Source organism: Passer domesticus, chromosome Z, assembly GCF_036417665.1.
Source record: "Passer domesticus isolate bPasDom1 chromosome Z, bPasDom1.hap1, whole genome shotgun sequence".
Lineage (NCBI taxonomy): Eukaryota > Metazoa > Chordata > Aves > Passeriformes > Passeridae > Passer > Passer domesticus.
Window position 1 is genome coordinate 12,364,789 of NC_087512.1, and position 23,325 is coordinate 12,388,113.

Sequence of the window (23,325 nt, forward strand, 5' to 3'; positions counted from 1 at the left end):
ACACTTAGTGAACTCTGTCAGCTGCTGTGACAGCTTTCATGGGGAGCCTTTTTCAGTGCCCAACCACACTCTGGGTGAAGGACATTTTCCTAATACGTTTCATCAAGAAGGACTCTGTGAGAGATAGTATCAAAAGTATTACTTATATCCAAAAAGATCGCATCACCTGGAATCCGTTGATTAACTAGATGGCTTACCTTGTTTTAAAAGGAAATCAGGTTTGATAAGCAAGGCTTTCCTCTCATGAGGCTGTGCTGGTGGTGACTGATGACAGTGTCCTTCTTCTTGCCCTTCTTGAAAACTGGAACCACTTTCATCAGTTTCCAGTCAGCTGGGACCTCTCCAGATTCCCAGGACTGCGTGAAAGTCATCAAGAAAGGCTTTGGAATAACATCAGCTAGCTCTTTGAGGATTCTCAGATGAATCTCATCAGCCTGATCTGAATATCCATAGCCTGATACAGGGATCCACTTGGAGCAGCAGATCCTGCTCAATTTCAGGATTGGCTGGGAGTTGATAATTTTCACAGTCATGGTCTTGACCCCTCCTGTCAGAAGACAGAAGCAGAGAAAGCTTTAAGCATCTCTGCTTTGTCTCTTACCTCTTTGTGAAGTGCACATCCTTATCCTGTAATGGGCTGGTATTATTTCTATACTGCCTTTAACCATTAATATGCTTGGAAAAAAAAAAAAAGTTCTTGTTTTCCCCCATGATTCTGGGCAGCTTCAACTCCAACTGAGCTTTGGCTGCACAGATTTTCTCCCTGCAGCATCTCTTTGGCTGCAGTAAGCAGCATCTCTGTATTCTTCCCATGTCACCTGACTTTGCTTCCACTGGGCATATACCTTCCAATTTTGCTTTACTTGCAAGAGAAAATCCCTCCTCAGCCAAGCCAGGCTTCTGCCTCACCTGCTTGATTTCCAGCATTGGGGAATAGCCGGTTCCTGCCTTAGGCGGTGATGCTTAAAAAGTGGTCAGCACAGAGCTGGTCAGCAGTAGTGGGAACCTGTAGGAGAAGACAACTAAAAATGAGTCTTTGATAAGATAATAGCTAAGTGAACAGTTTCTCCATGATACTGGAAAAAGAAAACTCAAAAGAAGCCCATACTAATTCACTAATTTCCTTAGATAAGGAAATCTAAATTCTAGGGAAGCAAATTGTCCATCTTAAAGAATAAATTTTGTTCATACAGGCTGTTTTTATTGAGACAATTGTTTCTGTAGGTTACTTTTTCATGAACTAGTTTCCATGCTTTAAAATATTTTCTGTGGGAACTATTCAACAGTTTATGTAAGTTTTAAAAGTGTCCATAACACAGTGTATATAGATGTATACTAAAGCTTTGAAAAAAAAAGTACAGTAGTAGACTGATACATCTTTGAGACAAGTATTTTTTTGGTGGTATTACTATGTGTCTGCATTAAATCATTGTTCCTGTCAGTACTTCTCATGTATACGTGTAAAGAAGATACATATAGGTAAGCATCTTCTGTGTAAAATTCTTGGTATTTTATGTACATCAATACACTTTTTAATGCTGTTTTAGACATCTGAAAGTAATTCCCCAAGTTCTTTTCTTCCCTGAAGAAATTCTGTTTTGCTAACCTGTAGTCATGACATTATTCTCAGGCATTACCCTCCACTCTGAAATGAAGGGTTTTTTGTCTTTTATTCTGTATAAATAGTGTTTTTGTTTGATTGGGTTTTTTTTCCACATGGTTTTCTATAAGTCCAGTGTTCTTGGTGAATTCTTTTTCCTTCAGAATTTTCTGATTTATCTCTTTAAATGCTTTTCCTGACTACTACTACTACTACTACTACTACTACTACTACTACTACTACTACTACTACTTTATTGTGTTGGAGACTTATCTTTCTTCTTACTGAAGGGTTTTTTCAATGTGATGATTATCTATCTGAAAAAGGTGGGATGGCCCATTTTTTTGTTTTGTTTTTGTTAAAAGTAATCTACTGGTTTTACCCATGGGCTCCATTAAAACATAAGCATGAATTCCATATGAATTTTATCTTTAATGAAAACTTCTTCAGGCATTTTAACATTTCAGACTAGGTGTAATTTTGAGTAATTAGAAAAATACTCTAGTTTTATATTTTTTGATAGAACTTTTCATCACTCTCTTATGTAGATAACTTAATTGTTTGTGAATTAATCTCTTGGTAGCTGAATTAATTTAATACATTGACCAGCTAATCCTATGTTTGAAACCATAATAGTAAATACGATATTTTCACAAATGTGTAAGGAAAAGAAATAATTTTGAAGGTAAATGATTTCAAATAATTATTTTATATAATTTCTAATGAAATGTCTTCTATTACCTTATTTCTCCATTTAGTGTTTTGAACACTACTGTTTGTTTTAGTATATGAAATACTATTTATTGTACTAGAGAACATTACCATTCTTCAAATAGAGAATTAAAATAGATTGTCAGTAAAATTTTCATTTTACTTGATCTGTGATTTGAGAATAACATATGAGAATAATAAGCATAAGCATTCTTTCATCGGAATTTCTAGTAGCTCTGAGAAGCTGGTTTTGTATATAAAAGAAATTGGTTTTGAGAAGCTACTTTGATCTGTTTTGTTACAGTAGTATATTTTTTAAATCTGTGATTTAAAAAAGTTCAAGTTTATACCCTATTTTATTCATATGTTCCTTTTTCAGAAGAGAAATTTAACTAAGCAATGTGTATATGCACAAGAACTGTCTTAAATAAACTTAGAATCTTTAGCTGGTGAATGTTAAACACTATTTTGTTACCTTGCTGGAAATATTGTTTGTAATTTTGATAGAAGTGTAGAGCACAATTTTCTTCATAGAAACACTTAGCCTCATTTTGCAATGAAATTATTTGGAAGTAAACACTGTAAGCTAATTTTTTCTCAGCTGTCTTCAGTGGTTGATTCAGACGATATAATTGCTACTTCCATTCTTACTGCTACTTCAAAAGTACTATGACTTTATTCAAGGTAGTGAAATTTCAAAATGAAAATCTAGTTAAGATGTTTTAGTAAGAAACCACTCTGGGTTGTTTGAGACTTGGGTTTGAGTTTTGTTGGTTTTTTTTTTTAAACTTTAGTAGCATTTTTTATTTTGGTGAGACCCTGAAGAATTGTGGAAGAAATAAAAAACCTGAATTATTATAATTATATTTTTTTTTCCTTTACAGGTTTCTGCTTTGGGGTTGGATCCTTCAGGTGCTCGTTTGATAACTGGTGGATATGACTATGATGTAAAATTTTGGGATTTTGCTGGAATGGATGCCTCTCTTCAAGCTTTTCGGTCACTCCAGCCTTGTGAATGGTAGGCTTGAAGGCTGCCTTTTGCACTTAATGTTTCATGTTAAGCTCCTGGTAGAATGCACAAAAGCCTTGTAAGACAGCTCGTTTAAAAGGCTCTTGAATACCAAGGAATGTGAACCTAAGAACCTGGCTGCTTATTTCTTTTCCTGCTTTTTGCAGTGACTTGCATGTTTTCCCCTTTTGGGAAGCTACAGATGGATTTGCCAATGCAATTGTTAATAGCACATCAGAAAAGGAACCCCTCAAAGACAAGTTGACTGTCATAGTTTAACTGACATTATTAGAATACACTTTCTATATATATTCTGCTTACATAAAACTAATTAAGAGAAGAAGCAAGTTAAAACAGTTAGTTGACCCCTTTGTGCGGAGCCTCTCTAGTTCCTCCCACGATTTCTGAAGGGAAGGGTAATTCATTCAATTTTCATGAAGTCCTCTGTTTCAGAAGCACTGGTCTTTTGCATTGCAATGATCACTGAATAACAACATAGTGTGAAACACTGTCTTTCTGAAAGAAAAAAATATACTTATTTACATTTATTTCTATGTTTCTATATATACAAATTGAAAAGAAAATACAGGAAGCATTTTTAGAGAGTTATTTCCATATTATCCATATTGTTCATTGGTAATTAAGAAATTAAGTGAAGTGAATTAATTTAATTATACCATAGAGAACTGGAACTCCTTCAACAGTAGTGCACACTGAACTATCTGAAAAATATATTGCATAAAATAAAACGCAGTGGTTTTAGCAAGGTACTAAATGGTACTGGTGTCTGGATGATGTGGTACAGTTTATAAAGTACTTCTGTGTGATTAAAAAAGGGATTGTAATTTATTACACACAGAGTAAGTAGTGCTCAGAATGTCTATTTTTAGTCATTACTGTCTTAAAAAGCTACAGCTGAGTTTCAGTCAGTTTGAAAGGCTAGAATGCGTATAACTGACTATAGATATGCCAAAAATCTAGATAATGAAAGATGAGAAGAAGTCAAGACTGTTATCCTTAACAGGAGCAAAATAGAAAGGGATTCTACTATTGGTCTGAAGTGTGAAAAATTGGAAAAACAAAATGTGTGATTTGCATTATGCAATTCCAATCTCTTTGACAGACTTTGACTTCTTATAATAAGCTGACAAATGATACATTTAGTTTAAAAACATAATTAAGTAAACATGCCACTTAGGAATAAATAAATAAATAAATAAATAAATGTTTTCACATATAAAATGATATTCAGACTTTTCTGGCATGAGTTTCATTTACATGATTACTTAGCAGGATATAATTGGTATTGTCTTTCCTCTGGTGTAACTGAGGGAAAGGAGCTGACACCCTTTACTCTCACAGTAGGAAATGATTTTAATGAAGTATTTTCAAGTTTAGCAGAAGACTGCATTCAGGTTTAGTAGTACTTGCTAATAATGGTGTAAAATATAAATATTGTATAAAAACCACATGTAGAACATATGTTAATGCTCTATTTAAGGGATAGCTTGCAGATAAATAGGAAAGCTCCTTATAGCAAAAGACTATAAATACATAAAATATAAACTTAAAATGCTTGTTATTCTTGACACTCTTAATTTAGTGTGTTGCAAGGATCTCATAAGTATTTTTATATAAATGCTCTTTGTGAAATTCTTGCAGTTTGAGTACATTGACGTATAAATAAAGTGCTTAAAACATAAACATGAAGTAATATTTAAAATGGACATGACTGGTGTGAAGTTTGGAAATTGCAAATATGATGCAAGTCTCATGAACTAATTTTGGGGGCTCAAAATTATTATTCAAATATAGCTTCTGTATCTTTTTCTAAACATAAAACTGGAACTATATCTCTGGTAAGAAGATGCAGCTTCAAGTTCTTTCATGCTGACATTGAGACAAGCTGGTGAACACTATGTGGAATATTATATAACTTGTGTCCAGGTGTATATATGTTCTTATATTACTTTTTCATTATGAAGTTTATTATTGAAGGGCTATTAGCATTCACAGACTTGAATTTCAAAGAATTCTGAGGAGTTCTGGTATGGAAACATTAGGTGTTAGCAGAAATCCAGATCTGGAGCCATAAATTTAATTTCATTTTAAAAAGGAAGGAGCCTGAGATCAATTCTGTTTTGTCAAGGCTCCATTTTGTAGCATAATATCAGGTTACTCTCTTAATTTCTCCTTGGACTTGTGATGTAAAGTTAAAAAAAACCCAGCCTGACAAAAAGCTAGTACTTTCAAGCCATACCTTGGTGTTAAACCAAAAGGAAGTGTAAGGCAAAGCTGTTATGTGTGTAGAAAATATTTGTGTCATGATTCTGCAGGTCCTGGTATAAAGGGCTGTGCACATTTGGCAATTTTTAAACCAAATTTTTTCAGATTAATGCTGTTAAAAGGAACTGTTTTATAAGTTTCCCAAGACTTTTGCTATAGCATTAATAAGAACCAAAAATATTTTCTTAAAGAACTGCCTTTGTAGAGCGTCACTTTTGGTCATGTTCCAGTAAATATCAGAAAAGTGGTAACTTCTGTCACTTTGCAAATACTCTGCTTATAGAAGCAATTTTTAGATATGATTTTAGAAGTTACATTGCACAGTCAAGACGGTATGGGTTTAGCTTTTTTTTTTTTTTTCTTTAGGTAAAGGTTATGGAAGTCTGTTCTCTAAAGCTAATATTTTCACATGACTCATTTGATAAATTACTGGTTGTGTTCCATTGTGCTAGTTTCTGTAAAATCAGTTGCTTTTCCTTACTGGGAGAAATTCTAAGACAAAAGAAAACTTTGTTCAGACGTGCTGATACAGATGACGTTGTTTGAATTATTAACAGTGTGTTGTTAATAGTATTAATGCCTGTAGTTTGGCTTTTAGTATTTTGGTCTCAGAAAACAGGTTTTTTTTTCAGAAGACTCAGTGGGCCTTTATGTATTGCGGATTCTTTCAGAAATCAGATTTTCCTCTGACCTGTTTGTTATTACCTAGTGGTCTGATCCTTTTCATGCATGAGACATGCATCAAGTGAAAATATGTTTTAGTCTAATTTTATTTTTTATTCTTACATTTCAACAGTGATAAGTGCAAAATATGAACCTGTGCTTTGGAGATGTTGGCTGTTTTCTTTTGCCAATTTCAGCATTGGAGTATGAGAAATGTAGCTTAATGAGTACTTCATTCCATATACAGTACTCAGGTGGAACTCAGGAATATTTTGTATGATCATACAATTGGACAAGAGAGCTCGGAAGTACAACTGAGAAAAAAAATTTACTTCCTAAGGTGTTTGTTCTCTAAAAATGGAATCTGATGTATTCTTTAGTCTAGGTTTATCAGTTGTCTGCAGAGAATATTCTAGACTTTAGATATTACTTCTCTTGTGGGTTTCCTGTAATTTCTTTCAGTGTTTCCTCTGAGCTTAATGTAGCTGGCCATCTTCTTTTCTGAGAAAGTATTCATTTTTTCTCTTGAGGATCAGAATGTTTATTCAGGTATTGACTGTGATCTGTTTTGGAAATTCCCAGATTTGAATGTTTCCTTTCTATTAAAACTCAGCTTATAATACTCAGTCCAGTTTGGCTGCCAGTTGGTATTACATAATAGGGTGCTTGAAACAATTTTTAGCTTTTGACTTGTAATGTAGTCAGTTTTGCCAGACATATTTTTGAATAAGAAACTTAAGCTTAGTTTACATTACTATGATCAATGAAGAACTTTTAAAGTATTACAATATTTTAAGTATTTTATGTAGTAACTCATGGTTTGAGAACCGATTTAATAGATAGTAGCTACTGCTGAGAAAATTGCGTGAGGTCACTACTGTATAAGAACTGAAATGCTAAAATATTAAGTTACAAGTTGCGTAGTTGGTTTTTTTGGTCATCTGAGTGTTAACTTCACTAGTTTCCTGAAAAGTGCTAGGATTTGAATGCACATAGTAGTGTTCTTAAGCAATGAGAAGATATTTCTTCGAGAATACTTTGGATGCCATGAGAATCCAAATCTAGCTGGCAAATGTGTTCCGGTCCTGTACTTGAGATTAATCTAGAGGCAGAGAAGAAGTATTACTATAAAGTAACATTATTTTGCACATTCTGTTAGTGTGCTGAGATATAAATTCTGGCAGGTGTGAAATGGATAGACTGTTTTCATTCTTTGTTATCCTTATAATGAAGTATAGGGAATCAAACGGATATCTGCTTCAGACAGAACAAGAGCCATGAAATTTGTTCATAATGCAAGATGCTGAGAGAATATGCAGAAGCTGGAATTGAGCTTTTCATTCATCAGTCAGCTACGCACTTTCAGTTCATCTTTGTCATCTCAGTATTATTATTCCATGGTTTCTGCTGCAGGTTTTCTCAGTCAATGGCGCATGTATATGAGAACACTGTTAAAATAAATGAATGGTCACCTAAGACATAGTAAACTGGACAGATGGTTATCTCTTGTCATGTTTCCAGGACTGATGGTATTATTTAACTTTAAGATAAAGTTTGCTGAATTAAAGCCCTGACCATAAAAAAAAGATGCAAGAGTGCTAACCTATGACTAATATCTTGGTATGTAAGGTACAATGAAGTTTTATGTATGACTACAACATCCTTTTATAGTAATTTACAGATTACTGTAATTCCACATTTTACTTTTTGGAAGATGAAAAAGAATTTTCATCTCTAGGTAGTTAAATCTGACGCAGACTATTTTTCCATTGGAGCTATAATAGCATTCTTAAAGAAATATGTTTGCCAGAAATGACGTTTTACGTGTTTGATAAACTGTATGTGGTTAAAAGAAACATCACACACACATATGCACGCACATAGTGGAATAAAAAACTTTATTCCATTAGTAAAAGATTTTCTGCCTCCTGTCTCTTTGATATAGGAGTGTATATAGGTCTGTTTTTGCAATATGGTTTCTCACCATTGACACTTTCGTTTTAGTGTAAGTTTACAGGAACGTTAACTGAAATGTTTTATTTCTCCTTTTTTTTTTCTTTCTTCTTTTTTTGCAGTCACCAAATCAAGTCTTTACAGTATAGCAGCACAGGAGATGTCATTCTTGTTGTCTCTGGTAATTCTCAGGCAAAAGTTCTTGACAGAGATGGCTTCCCAGTAATGGAATGCATAAAGGGAGACCAGTACATTGTGGATATGACAAACACAAAGGTAAGGTCAGGGGCTGGAGGTGGTTTACTTGCATGCTGTGAGTGTAAGACTAATAAGCAAAAAAAGTGTATATTTTTAATGGTAGTTCAAAATGCAAATGAAGAAGAGTTCATTGATTGTTCTGAAGTACTTCAACCACAGTTGGTTGCGTTTTAACCACCTTGCCCTTGTATTGTCACAAACTTTGATACAATGCTTCCCTTTACCTAGAGTATTTAAATTCAGGTCAGTTTTTTAAATAGTTTAAGCCTAAAAAGCAATGATAAAATCTAAAGCTCAGACTGATGATAAAATTGATTTACTTATTTCTTGTAAAGTATATTGCCAAATAACTGGGCTTAATGCTGTTTTGCCTAAAGCTGTTCTTGTCAGATGACTGTTTCTTTTGGCTGGTGATACATATATAAAACCATCGAATAACATCTGCTTTAGTTCTAGTTTGCTTAAAAATAATTTAGATTTTCTTTCTCTTGTAAATGTCTAGAATTCCAGTATACTGTAATCCAACAGTCAAAATGCTGAAATACTTGTTATATTGCCTCATTAACTTTTCAGCATTTCTCTCCTTATTTGTGCTTAAAACAAATTGAAGTCATTGCAGCATTACAGGAGCAGTTTCCAAATTTCTCTTTGAATGTAGGCAATGAGCATGTGTCTGTACTTCAAAGAAACAAAGCCAACTGGACAATATATCGTCCAGTAATATAGTTATATTCATAGTCATCATAATGGCAATCGTTTACTTTGTATGAAGTACTCAACTTCTGGTTTTTTGTCTTAAAGAAAAACAACTGACTAGTCAATTTGCAACTTCAGTATTTTATGAAAAACTCATCTGAGATTAAATCCCTCTTCATTCTAAAATTCTACTTCCTCAGCTTTCTCCAATAGTATCTTTGGCTAATGCAGATTGACACTGGCGTATTGTGTCAGTATTGTTACTGTTAATTCTGTTATTCTTCTGTTCCTTGAAAAAGTTTGTGTGACACTGTAGTGATGCCTGTTGTTTCATCCTTTCTCTGCATTACAAGTCTCCCAAGAGAAAGATAAGTGTGATTCTATGCTCTTTTCTGAAAGAAAAAAAAAAAGTAGAAGAATGTAAGGGGTTTTCTAATTCAGAGATGAAAACAAGGATGAAATGGATCAAGTACATACATACAGTCTATTAAATCATCCTGGTATCAGTCAGAAGGGTTCAAATTTGTGCCTCAGCTTTCATGTGATTCCACTTGAAGGATTTGGAGTAAAAGTTGTAAAAACCGTGTAAGACAGCTTACAAGTTCCTTTAAGACCTCTGTGTTTATTTCTTTAGGGTCACACAGCAATGCTCAATTCAGGCTGTTGGCATCCAAAGATAAAGGAAGAATTTTTGACATGTTCTAATGATGGGTAAGTATTGAGGTCTATCTTTGACACTGTTTTTTGGGAGGCTTGTTTAGCTCTTGCGTTTTACTGTGCCTTAATTTACTTTCAATATCATTCTTATTAATCTTTGGTAACTACTTAATATAGTGGGATCTGGAAGCAAATACTATATTTGTTTTGCCTCTAGATAATAAATGTATTTTGTTTGTATTATTTTAGTTTTGTAACTTAAAATTTTTTAAAATAATATTTTATGAAAGTTGTTGGTTAATTGTTTTTACAAAAATTCTTGGACAAAATTTTAAATTTTACCTGGTATTCCTTTGGAGTAGAAAAATTCCTATGGAGAAACTCATTGTAATTGAATTCAGTAGGAAGATTGAGGATTTAAATTTGAAGTTACAAGTTTCACTTTAGGTGTAACTGAATATTGATGGATGTTGTTTGACAAGCGTCAAAGAGACTGTTATAAATTATTTTGTGGCTTCAGTCTTGATCTTTGTGGTTAGAATCAAATGGCAAAATGTCATGTGGCATCTGCATTAATTAAGTTACTGCAGCTGTCAGTAGCAGGTTCATGAATTATTTTTTACTGATGTTTCAAATATGCAATCTCCTTTAGTCTAGAGTGACAGTAGGGATTGATTTTCCCCGCTAATGTATCTGTAGAGAGGTCCAGTGTAAAAAGAAGACTTCAGTGATCAGTTTCTTTTAAACAATACGGTTTGTTTTCTTTCTCCTCTAAAGGGGACTGACTTACTGGTTTTAACATGTGGGTACATGGAAATATTATTTTAAGGGGAAAATTCACACTTTCTGATAAGACCGTGTCAGAAGGAGAAAAGCCTGAACACTACATTGTATTGTATGGAGAAATTAAGTTTTTAAAATACACTTGAGCAAACTGTATATTGTTCCAGATTTTAGGCACAGAGGTACTACTTCCATAATAGGAATTATTATTAAATGCTAGAATCAGTACAGTTTGTTGATATTTTGAATGCAGTTAGACTTTAGTAGATTTCTTTATTAGGTTGAGTAGTTTGTAGATGATGAAAAACAAATTAAGATATTATAAATGATGAAGATTGTCTAATTTTCTCCCGTCTAATCAAGTCCCCTAACTAAATATGCCAAAAAATGCACTCAGTACATTCCTGATACTTGAATTGCTGTGAATTAAAATGGTCTGGACAAGTAAGAGAAATCCAGATAAACACTACTATAAATGGCTGCGTAATTGCATTTTGACAGAAACTATGTGGCTGAAATTACAAGAAAAGTATTTTAAACTGATTGCATTGTGCTTCATGCTAGTGACAGGTCTTTCAAGGATTTGGATATGTCCTGTGAAAACAATTTGTATTGCTTAATTTGCCCCACAGGGCTTGAACACAGTATTGTGTCTGTGAAATTTAATAGTAACAGAACTAAAATCTGTCCAAGGTTTAATCAGTAATTCATTTTAAGATTAGAGCTGTGAATAAGAATTGAAAATAATAGTTCCAGTTGGAAGGGACCTACAATGATCATCCAATTGTCTGACCAGTTCAGGGCTGTCCAGAAGTTAAAGCCTGTTTTTAAGGAAATTCGCCAATCAACCATATCTCCAGGAAGCCTGTGCTGGTCTGGAACCAACCAGCTTTACATTATCAGTAAAGAAATGCCTCCTAGTGTCCTGTCTGAACTTTCCCTGACACAGCTCTGAGCATTGCCATGCATCCTGCCCCTGGATGCCAGGGAGAAGAGCTCAGCACCGCCCTGTGCCCTTCCCCTCTCATGAAGCTGCAGAGAGCAGCGAGGTCACACCTCAGCCTCCCTTTGTCCAAAGTGGACAAGCCCAAAGACTTCAGCTGCTCCTCCCAGGAGGTTCCAGCTCTGCTTCCCTCCTCAGAATGCACGGAAGGACCTTCCCATCCCTCCCCAGCTGCAGGGCCCAGCAGGCCCAGGAGAGGCGGCCCCGAGGCCGGGCCCAGCGGGCCCATCCCCTCCCTGGGCTGTGCCGTGCTCGGTGCTCTGGGCTGGGCTCTGTCCTGGGCCCATCCCCTCCCTGGGCTGTGCCGTGCTCGGTGCTCTGGGCTGGGCTCTGTCCTGGGCCCATCCCCTCCCTGGGCTGTGCCGTGCTCGGTGCTCTGGGCTGGGCTCTGTCCTGGGCCCATCCCCTCCCTGGGCTGTGCCGTGCTCGGTGCTCTGGGCTGGGCTCTGTCCTGGGCCCATGCCCTCCCTGGGCTGTGCCGTGCTCGGTGCTCTGGGCTGGGCTCTGTCCTGGGCCCATCCCCTCCCTGGGCTGTGCCGTGCTCGGTGCTCTGGGCTGGGCTCTGTCCTCGGGGCTGCCCGGGCACTGCTCACCCACAGCAAGCCTACAGAACTAAAAAGGCTGAGTAGGGATGGTCATCTGATCATGATGATATCTAGTCAGCTTCAAAAACATAATTAATTCAAAGAGATAAATTAAAGCCTTAATGTTATTTTCATTAACTATGTTGTGTGAAGGTGAGTTGAGTTAGTGAGTAGCACACCTTTGAAAATATAGGTTCCATTAGTAAATTTGGAGCACAAGTCCGATGAGGAGCAGCTGAGAGAACTGGGGTTAAGTCTGGAGAAGAGGCAGGGGTGGGGGACCTTAACACTCTCTAAAACTCCCTGAAAGGAGGGTGTGGCCAGGTGCCAGTCTGTTTCTTCTCCCAGGTAGGAAGAGACTGGGAAAGAGGCAATGGGCCTCAAGTTGCACCAAGGTAGGTTTAGATTGGAACTTAGGAAAAAATTCTTCTCTGAAAGGTGGTCAGGCATTGGAGCAGGCTGCCCAGGGGAAGGGGTGGAATTGCTGTTCCTGGAAGTGATTAGGTATTTGTGGGGGATCTGGCAGTTTTAGGTTAATGGTTGATCTCAGTGATCTTCAGCATCTTTCCAACTCTAATGATTCTAATTGACAGCAGTTGCTGGAATTATACCAGCTATTTTAACCAGTATCATGTGAGTTTCTGACTTCTTTTTGGTGGTAATTTTTGAATGAGGAAAAATAACCTCTGTAACATTGCTTTTATATGGTATTCTCAGAGAGTATTTTGTGTAGAAGAGTAACATTAGAGTATTTATGTGTCAAGGCAGAGAGTTTAAAGAAAGGAATGGTCTGTGTCGGCAAGATATAATTGAAACTTTTATTGTTTTATGCTTAAAGTAAACAGGTTTTCTGAATTTTAAGTAAATGCAATTTGTACTAAGCATTCTAGAAACCAGATTTTTTTCATTTAATACTGTTTATTCGACGTTTTGCATAGAATGAGTTATGGATGTCATTAAATGTTACAACTGTATCTGTCTGTCAGTCTAATTTTTGTACATTTATTCCAGTATTTATAGTTGACTTTTAGGTGTTAAAGAACAGTATTTCATCAATTTGTAAAGCTGGCTTTTTTGTTCAGGTCAATAGATTTGCACTTAGTTAAATGCTGGCTGAAATATGAAACTGTTGAAACTGTTGAAAACCAGCATGGAGCTTGGTTTATGTTGCATGCAAAGAAAACAATGTAATTATAAGAAAACATAAATTTGGAAGACTGTGGGCTTCTCAAGTCAGACCAAAAGACTGGCAATCTTTATTCTAAGGAAGAGAGGTCTAAGTAGGAGAGTATGTGATTAAAGTTTGTGAAATGTCCAAGATGGTAGGTGAGCTGAATGTGGAGCACTTGTTTTTGAAAACATCTTCTAAACCTAAACTTTCTTGGAAGTAGATATAGTTAAGTTTAGAACTAATAAAAGAAAAAAGTTTTGGGTGCTGCTCAGATTTATTTCGTAATGTCCTCACAGGAGGACATGGACGCAAGTTTAAAAAGGGATGAGAATACATGTTTACAAGCACTTATAAACAGATAGGAAATGCAATTCTATATGACAGTTGTGAATAGTAAAGGGAAATGAAGGGAGTTAACTGTAATGACCAGCCTCTGAATACAGGGCTAAATGAACCTATGATCAGATATAGTCAGATGTTTCTTACATCTTTATGTTATTCAGTGACAGTAAATAATTAAGATGTAATGTCACACTGCATTACTGTTAAAAATGTAGTGTGTGGATTATCAAGCTACAATACTTTTGCAATGGTTTTATATCTGGAGTTGTGTGGTGTTCATGTGAATAAATTTAGTGTTTGTTAAGGTCTTCTCTCAAGCAAGACGGTGAGACAAAGCTCAGTCTTGCTTTACATGGCTCTAGTACATAGAGATTTTTGGTATGAATGTTTATAGTTTTAAACAAAAAAAAAATTAAAAAAGGGAAAAAAAAGGAAGTAACAATCTTTTTACAAGGCAGGAGTCCTGCCTGTACCCAGTTTTGACATTATACATTAATGACATTAATGTGCTTTGAAGTTCATAGACCTTGACATATTACCCTCTCACATAATTTAACAAGACCATCTATACCTATAAGAGGAGAAATTTAAAGCTTTAGAATATTGCATATCAGAGGAAAAGGTGCAAACATCTATTCTTTCTTTTGTCCTGAGAGTGTACTGCTGATCTTGTATACAGTGAAGCCAAGCTCTAGAAATTCTGCCATAGATTCCTATTAGTTTTTTACTAGGCAATAAAATATGATGTAAGAATAAATTACCTGGAGTACAGTGACTGCTCTGAAACTTTTAAGAGGGAATGTTGATGTTATGTGTGTATCTACAAGTTGTGATTTAGTCCTCACATTGAGAAGAGGGACTGCTACAACTGGCATGTGTGGAGGTGTGTGCACCTGACACTAAGCACCAAAAAGGGATCCTTTAGAGGGTCATCCTGTATGGATGTGGGAAGATGATACCAGGGATGCTCTTAACAGCTATGAAGGAAAGCTGAACATCTCTTTTTGCTGGTTTTGGTCTGTGTTGGACATCACAAAGAACAGTAGAGTACAGCGATAGTTGTCTCTTAAACAGAGACTTCTCTACTCACATTATGGGTATTTCTGTGTGGAGAGGTTCTGTGTACTCCAAACCTGGTTGCCAGAACCATCAGCTTTTTTGAAGACGCTTGCAAGAAAAGATTTAAGGGTTTTCAGTAATACTCCAAGAGTTTGGAAGGTGCTGAAAATAATGGTTGAAGCATGCTTCTTAGGGCACACTGAATGGCAGGGTTTGAGGCTGAAGGAGGACACAGGAGAGCACATGAGGGATATTAATGTACTGTTAAATCTTAATTCTTAGATAGCATTTATACGTCCTCTAGAGAAAACAATCATTCATAAACCAAATGAATGAGTATCTGCAAGTTGTAGACTGTATTTTAACTGATTCCTGTAGCATTTACACTGTCTGTCTCTTTAGTTGAATGGTTTCCACCTGCTTACAGTTTAAAAATAAACTAAGGAAAGAAAATGGCATTTTCTGGGTGGCATGTTGAAACAGGAGTTTTCATAATGCATAAAGAAGTTAAAAAGCAAAATTTGCAAGTGTCCTTGTGTCAAATGAAAGGAACACATTTTAAATATGTTGTAAGTAAATGCTTTTCAAATATTTTAAATCCATCTTTCTTTTTATGTTAACCTACTATAGCTCAAATACTCACTTAAGGATAGTCTTTATATGTTACAGTCTCTTTTGATTTCATGTGACTAAGAGTGTAGTAGGAGTCTGAACTAAAAAGTAATTCAAATGTAGGCTCTTATAATTGCTATTGTAAATGAAATGTTTTGAGAGGTGATGGGTGACTTATGTATGGCATTCAAATATGCTATAAATTTTAAAAAAACCTTAAAAGTAGCTTTTGATAATAGTGTATTCTAATGTGCAGTTACTAGGCTATTTGTAAATTTATTGCTTCAGACTGCAAGTATACGGGTTACCAGCAGGGAGTCTCAGTGAGTTTAGAATCGCTGTTCAAGGACACAATGTTGAACACAGGAAAAACTATACAAGAAAATGACACAGTTCCATCAGGCTCCTCTATGAGAGAAACAGAAGCTGGTCAGCTTGCACACTGAAATGAGCCACAGCCTAGACACAGCAGTTATGGAATGAATATGAAATTCCTCTTCACTTGTATAAGGTTCTGCCCACTTATGCAGTTGTTAGTAGATACATACAAATCTCAGTAGCTCACTTCATTTTATTTTCCTTGAAAATATTCCAGATGATGGCTTGTGGAAACATGTAATACTATACTCTTTCTTTTTTTTTCCATGTTGTGGCCAGATTTGGGGTTTTTTTTTTGGTCTTAATTTTAAACAAATTTTTTCATTCTCGGGGATTACAGGTGAATAATATTTTTGGGGGACTTTTACAGGTTGTTAAGCATTTATTTGCTTTTAATTGAGAAGGAAGTAAGAAAGTTGTCAGTTTTTTCAGTAATCTGGTGATTAACTAACTATAAGTTAAAGTAAGTTAATATACTTAAGTATATGAATGAATAATACTAGCCTAGAGATTTAGCTAAAGTAGGTGTTTATTTGAGTGTATTTTTAAAGCTAGAATAAATGTTGTGCATAGATTCTCATGTATGGGAATTATGGTATTCTCAGTGCTTCAATGTCCCAATATTTCATGTGATTAAAACTAAATTAAAAGAAAAGACAAACATAGAAAAGCAATTATCTTCTCCATGGAACTGCAGTAATTCTCAAGTTTGCATTACATATAATTTCAATTTTAATGTATTTGAGACTAATTATTTAATTTATATTAACCTTTCACTGTTTTAAAAGTATATACACAAAGCTTTCATCAGTATTGATATTAACTTAATCCATTTTCTTGCACAAGCTATCTTATCATGTATGGCTTTATGTTGCCTAGAACTTTAAATATGCCACAACTATTTCTGAATGATCAGTCCCTTTCCATTGCCTGTACTCCTTGCCATTCTAGATAAGGTTCAGATACAGTGTGTGATCAGCGCTCTTTTTCTTTCTTATAGATCCTTTGCCCCATTATTGGGCTTATTTGGAAGATAGAATTATTAAGGCAAGGATCTTTCATTTTAGCAGCAGTATGTTGGATAAGTGTACAGAGCAGCATTAAGAGTGATAGCAACTGAAATTCCAACATTAATGTATTGCCTAAAAGTGGAAAAAAGTTTTGGAATTTAGGAAGTCTTTAAAAAGTTTTTTATTCTCTGGAAATACACCTGAGCAGAGTGACCTTTAAAAATACCCTGTGTTTTAAGACATAACTAACTCTTTGTTTATATTATTCCAAAATATCAGTTGATGTCTTTGTAATAACAAAGAAGGAAGAGGAAATGGATAATGTTGTTTTTGTTATTTGGATGTTTTCTTATCACAAATGTGATAGGTAGTGCTTGTAAGAATAAGCAAGAGAGGTCAGAGATGTTAAATGTTCCAGCAACAGGTGTTCTGTGTCTCTGCTCTCATATATTTTTTTTCCTTTTAGAAGCAGAATCACAGCCAAACTTGAAATGTAGCAGTCATGAACTTTATGATCTGTCATTGCAGCTTGGGTTATGGTTGATTAACAGCTGTTTTACTGTAGAGCATTCCTCTCACAAGTCTTTCCTCTCTCATCCTCTAGTAAATTAAGTTAGTGTTCCTACTTTCTAAAAGGTATCCTAGAGAGTATGTACTGCCATCACAAACTGATCTCTGTGATAAGTTATTTAGGGACAACTTCAGTGCAGATCTATCTCTAATTATTTCAGTGAAGTAGCTTCAAATCTTCAAAAATAGAATTTTACATTTAAGGCACAATTGAATCCTTAGTCTTTTTGTCAAATTCATGTTTCAAATATGAAGTTACTCTGCTCTGTAGAATACGGTTTTTAACTTTTGTTTTAACCATATATTGTTGCTTAGTAATTATTATCTGTGTCTTTTTTTGTAATTTCAAGCGGCAAAATACAGTTAATGAAGGATGAGTAGTTTGCATAGCATGTATCTGCTGTTTGCAGCCGCTGCTGTTCAGATGATTTTTCTCTCCTTTAGGATGTCTGTGAGACTTAGACACTAGTAGGGACTTTTGAAATTGGCTATATATTAGTGAACACTGCTGTTTCATGACTACTTTTATCTCAGCTTATCTTTCAGTCTTCATATGTTAACTATTTCCATCCTCTTAACTAGGTTTGCAACTAGAATGCCTGCTATCTCAACCTCTCGTATTAGCTGCCTTGTTTCAGTCTCTTTAGGTGGGAGCTATCAGTGTATGACTTGTCTGTCATGACAACTGTTTTCTAGCTTTTTATTAGGCTCAGAGCTGCATTGAACTTGGTAATTTGACAGAAAAGACATTTGAGCAGGTCTGGAATAGCACTGCTGAAAATGGCCAGCAGTTAGTTTCACTGCCCATGGAACAATCAGTTATTCCCACGATGTTGTTCAGCTTGTCTTGAACTTCAGCCCAGATGATTCTGTTTTTCTTTAACTGAAGTCTGTGCCCCATGAGCTTAAAAGCCAAGTCACCTGTTATAGACCACATACTTAGTATGTTCCCAGGAGGGCACAAGTTCTGGTATCTCCTGCCTGCTTGGCTGTGCACTGTGAAGGACAGCTCCACTGGCTGTGAAGATAGGACTATATGGCATTTCTCCTTAGATTTATAGACTCTAAGCTTCAGGTTACATACTCTCTGCTTACTCCGGGTTGACAGCAGCTCAGCCTAAGCTGATTACACTAAAAGTGAATACAACCCTGGAGTTTGTTGAACTTTGCTAAGGCGTGGAACAGCATTGTTGACAACTCGAGAACTTAAGCTATAATTTTACTTTTGTTTAATGCTTTTACATATCAGGAATACCGTGCATATGAAGACATAGTTGAGAGCTGTATTTGGACTTGTGTGGTTTCATGTAAGTGTAGTTATATTGTCTTGCTGAATTGAAGAATTTATAGATTTTTTCTGAATAATGTACTTGAAGAAATACAGTGATAAAGCTTGTTACATAGACTGTCCTTGTTTTGTTTAAAAGCACCAAAGTACAACATTGAAGCCAGCTTTGAATAAATACTAGTAGTCCTAATACTTCGGTGTTTGAAACATTTTATATGTAATAAATACAGTTAACACTGATCCATCTGCAGCTTTGAAAACTGCTGAGAACAGTAAGATAGCAATGCCAGGGCTACTACCAGGACATTTTTATAAACTTTTGTTAAAACCTAAGCTTCAACACGGCATCTGTCTTCACAGATTTGAAGGGTAGTTGAAAAAAGCATACTTGAAAATAATTACTGGTATTTTACCTTCATTTGGGGGGTCATTTAAAAATCTTTAATTGCCATCTTAGGCTTTGCTTCCACTTTCTAGATTTATTTCTTAAAACAACCTGCTTGTTATAGAGAGTAGGACCTGCTTTGGGATCCGAAGTACCTACTCACCAGAAAGATCATCCTGCATCGTATCTAGTTGCATCATAGTACTTTATAGGGTAGGGAATGCAAATAACATTATGGTGAAACAATTGAATTTGCCAGAGCAATAGTATGACTTGGACTTCCATCTTAGAAAAAGTAACTCTTGTAAAGTTGTTTCAAGCATATATGTTTGTAGGTGTGTATACACATATACATTCACTTATTGTGCCATATTCCATATTGACAGGGAAATCATTAAGTTTGAAAATGTTTCTTCAAGATTTTTATGAAATGCTTTTATTCCTAGTACAATATTACAGTTTAGTGAAATTTTCAGAATTAATTTAGAACATAGAGGAATACAGTTCTTTCAATTGATTTATTTTTAGTTTTACCAAGGTAAAGTTTTTTATTACAGCGAGAAACTTGAAAGTATTTTTGTGCGTCGTGTGAAAGTACACATTTAAAAAATTAGTTGATTTATTGGGCAAGCACAGAATTTAAGTATGCACCGTAGCTCAGTAATTCCTGAAGAGTTTTGCTCATTTTAGAACTCTGCAGTGAGTAAAACAAGAAGGGACAGTCTTTTCAAAGGCTTTTGCTAGGCAATTGCAACGTTCTTAGCTTAGGATGGGAAGGCAGAAATTTTGGTGTGTATATTTGCTTCTTTTATCCCAGATCACACAGTAGTTCACTTCTCACCTGTATTGTGCTCTACTCGGGTCATATGGATAAGCTTCCCTGAAACTTGTTTCCTTGTTTCAGTCAGACTGGAAAAGCTTTTCTCTTACGTATTCTCTGGGCCTGGCTCACCTTGACTGGGAAAAGAGAATACTTTGTGCTAACTTTCTGTTAGTTGAGCTGTGGGGGGTGACTTCTGGCAGAATGGAAAATATGGGAAACTGGAAGTTTTAGTATTTCTATCCACTCAATTTAACATCAGATAGGGAAGAAGACGGAAATTTGCCGTTTGTGGAATTGATAGGAAATTTCCCATGGTTTAGAGTCATACACAGGTTATTGGGCAAATACTTCCATTGTGTTGACTTTGTTCCTCAAGTATCTTTCACTGGCAATTTCTTCTTCTGTCTTCTCCCATAAGAAATGTATTACATCTTTTATGAAGATGGAATCCTTTCTTCTCACGTATTCACTGATAATTTTAACCTGTAACTAACTCAGTTTAAAGGACTGTTTTCTCATGAGATATGCATCTTATTCAAATGACCTGAATTCTTTCATTATTCTAGTACTAATGGGAAGTACCTTAGCTTGGTAAACTAAACTAAACTATTTTTGTTTGATAATAAGTGAAGTAGAGTAGACAAGGATTTATTTTGGCACATTTCCATACAAAGATAAAATATACATTATATCTAAGAAAATAAAATTAAATTGCAATGATTAATGTTCAAATCTGATTCTGTATTAAAGCTACACAGTAATGACTAATGATACTTAATATACTATAGATCAAAACTCTGTGAAAATATTTTCTTTGTGATTTTTGACGTTTAGAATTGCAGGTAATTTCATTGTTTGAGTAATGAAATTTTAAATTGTTTCTCTTATCAGGGTCCTCATGTTATATAAATATATGTTTTAGTTAAAATCCCACTGCTAAGTTGCTTGTTTAGAGATGTATGTTGGGTGGTTTTCATTTTTCATGGAAGAAATTGGAACAGCCTGTTGTTACATTTCTCAGCTCATAGTGTTTCTAAGGTGCATGGTTTCACTGGAAGATGATGAAGCCTGGAAAAGTTTCCAGTTCATAAAATTCTGTTTAAGGCCAATAAATCCCATTTCGCAAGTGAGATGGACTACCATGGAAATTATGTATGGGTTTTTGTGAAAGAAGTTTCTCTTGTTTATTTAATAAAACCCTTTACAAACTTTTGTATTTAATTTATAAGCAGAAAATTACATTCCAAAATATTTTGAAATTTTTTCTGTTAATTCCAATAAGTTTTGTTTCTGCCTTTTAAAGGATTAATCTTGTAAATACATGTGAGACATTCGTCATCTATCAACTGGGCTAGTTTAATAGGACGAGATCTTAAAACTGATAATCTGAAGTAATCAAAACAATATGTTTCTAATGCAATTTCATAAGACTGAACTGTTGCCTCAAAACTTCTATATTTCTATAAATTATTTTAATTAAAGCAGATTTTATCAGAGAAAGTGTGAATACTTCTAGTAAAACTTGAACACTAAGTATTAGCCAGTGACTCTCAGATTGCTTAGTGAGCTGGTTAGTGTTAGAATACAATAGCATGGGAAATCATACCAAGAGAATAAAGTTGTATAGGGTTAGTTACGTATAAGCTCTTAGTATGAGGCTGTGGAAAAGCAGATACACATCCTGTAAAAATGCATGCTTATACAGAGAATGAACTTCTACTAATGGCATTGGTGAAGGAAATGATGTTAATGTTATATTTCAGCAATACCTGTTGAGTTTTGTGTCTGGTTACAATGACAGCGGTCTAAAAAGAATGGTAGAAGACATTGAAAAGGAAAAATGTCAGAGATTTATGCTGATACTTCAGCTAATTCAAGAATATTCAGGAAGCTGGATACACTTCAGTTTATTGAATAGGATATTAAGAGACTTGGCAATAGGAAAAAAAATTGAAACAGAGATAAAATATCCAACATTTGAATAGTCTTTAAATTGTTAAAGACGTAAGTTGACCCAGTAATTGAAAGCTAGCAAGATTTGCCTGTAAGAAAGAAAGTGTTTCTTTATAAACAGATGTATTATGTGACTGTGGAATGATTATTAAGGAAGAAATGCAGTAAATTCTTTACAAGTTGTAGCTTTCACACAGAAATTGTGGATGAAATTTCTCTTTCAATCATCAGACAAACCAGTGAACACAAAAAGCACCATTTAATCAATCTGAGATTGGAATAGCTGGGGATTCTCAGTGATAAAAACTGTGATCAAGCTATTCATGTGACTCAGCTTTTTGTACATAAAGGCTTGGTATTGAGCTGTCAGTGCCTGTTAAAGGTACTCAGTTTTTGAGGATAGGAAGAAGTCCATACATAGTCCTTCTGAGGATGGCAGAACTGTCCATGTGGACCTGCAGATAGGATACGTATCCAGTTGTTACCATAGCACATTAGTTGCAAGACTTCATTCCTGTTTTAGTTGAGTGTTTTTTCTCCAAAATCAGTTTGCTTTCACAGTTGTATCAACCAATTCCTCACTGACTTTTTAGCTCACCACCCTTCTTCTGTCCCCAAATCATTGCCCAGTAGAAAATTTTGCAGTTATTTTGTGACAATAATGTCAATTTTTTAAGCTAATATTGTCATTCAGATAGTTTCTAATAAAGCTTTATATTAAATGCATTTCTCTTGAGAGGGATTAGTTTGGTTTCGGAAATGTTTCTTCTCCTTGAAATCTTTCCAGACATGTGATTTGTGAAATCTTCAGTTTGCTAGGACAGAAAACATATTCTGATATTCTTCAGTTTATCTCATTAATGGTAGTGGAAACTTCTGGTCAGCTAATCTGTACAATTAAGATCCACATTCACTGGTGTCTGTATGATTTAGAGCATGCTGGCAAACATTTCAAGTCTCCTGAGGATGAACTTTTGGTGAGATAAGATGCAGATCTTCTTTTGTCATCATAAACTTACTAGACCATATACATTCCTCCTTTCAAAATAAATAATTTACTTATACTTATGTGTAGCTTTCTTCTGTTGCGTAATTCACAGTGAATTAAATGGATAGCAGAATATCAGGTACTGAAAGGTCTCAGAGATGAAAAAAGATGTCTTCCCTTTTTTGGTGGTACACACTTAGGCTTTAAAAATTAATTATTCTATCAGCATGTTTATTAAAAAAATCTAGCAAATAATTTAACTTAAAGCAGATTTGGTTTGATACAAAGTTTAGCTTTAAAACTCTTGTAGAAAAAAACACCTACTTTAGTTCATCCAAACTATAGCATTCTGGATTTTTTCTGAATAATTTTTTAGTGCAATTATCTATAAGTGATGTGTCATTCCAGCATCTGTTTACTCACAGCGGGAACTACTTTTCATTTGAAAGTTTTTGTTAGTCTTTCAAGAACACTGGGTGAGTGTTGTGCCTGTAAAAAATACATAATATAGTTGCTTTTTGGACCACTAAATCACAATTGCCA

At 35.1% G+C, this 23,325-nt stretch overlaps 1 protein-coding gene and 1 long non-coding RNA gene across 7 annotated transcripts in view; one reads left to right on the forward strand and one right to left on the reverse strand.

The window, feature by feature from the left end:
* Window positions 1-23,325, forward strand: part of WDR70 (WD repeat domain 70) — a 127,963-nt gene that overhangs the window by 38,474 nt on the left and 66,164 nt on the right. For all 5 annotated transcript variants that reach the window (XM_064405728.1, XM_064405729.1, XM_064405732.1 and 2 more), the window contains exons 7-9: window positions 3,196-3,329; window positions 8,345-8,498; window positions 9,811-9,887. In XM_064405728.1, coding sequence (XP_064261798.1) covers window positions 3,196-3,329; window positions 8,345-8,498; window positions 9,811-9,887 — 365 coding nt within the window. The remainder of the gene's footprint in view (window positions 1-3,195; window positions 3,330-8,344; window positions 8,499-9,810; window positions 9,888-23,325) is intronic.
* Window positions 8,348-12,557, reverse strand: LOC135291487 (uncharacterized). 2 transcript variants are annotated; one of them, XR_010354274.1, is made up of 2 exons: window positions 12,383-12,557; window positions 8,348-9,568 (listed from the first exon to the last, which is right to left on the reverse strand). It is a non-coding gene; the product is annotated as an uncharacterized LOC135291487 (long non-coding RNA). The 2 variants fall into 2 exon arrangements; XR_010354273.1 differs by lacking the exon at window positions 12,383-12,557 and adding an exon at window positions 11,673-11,894.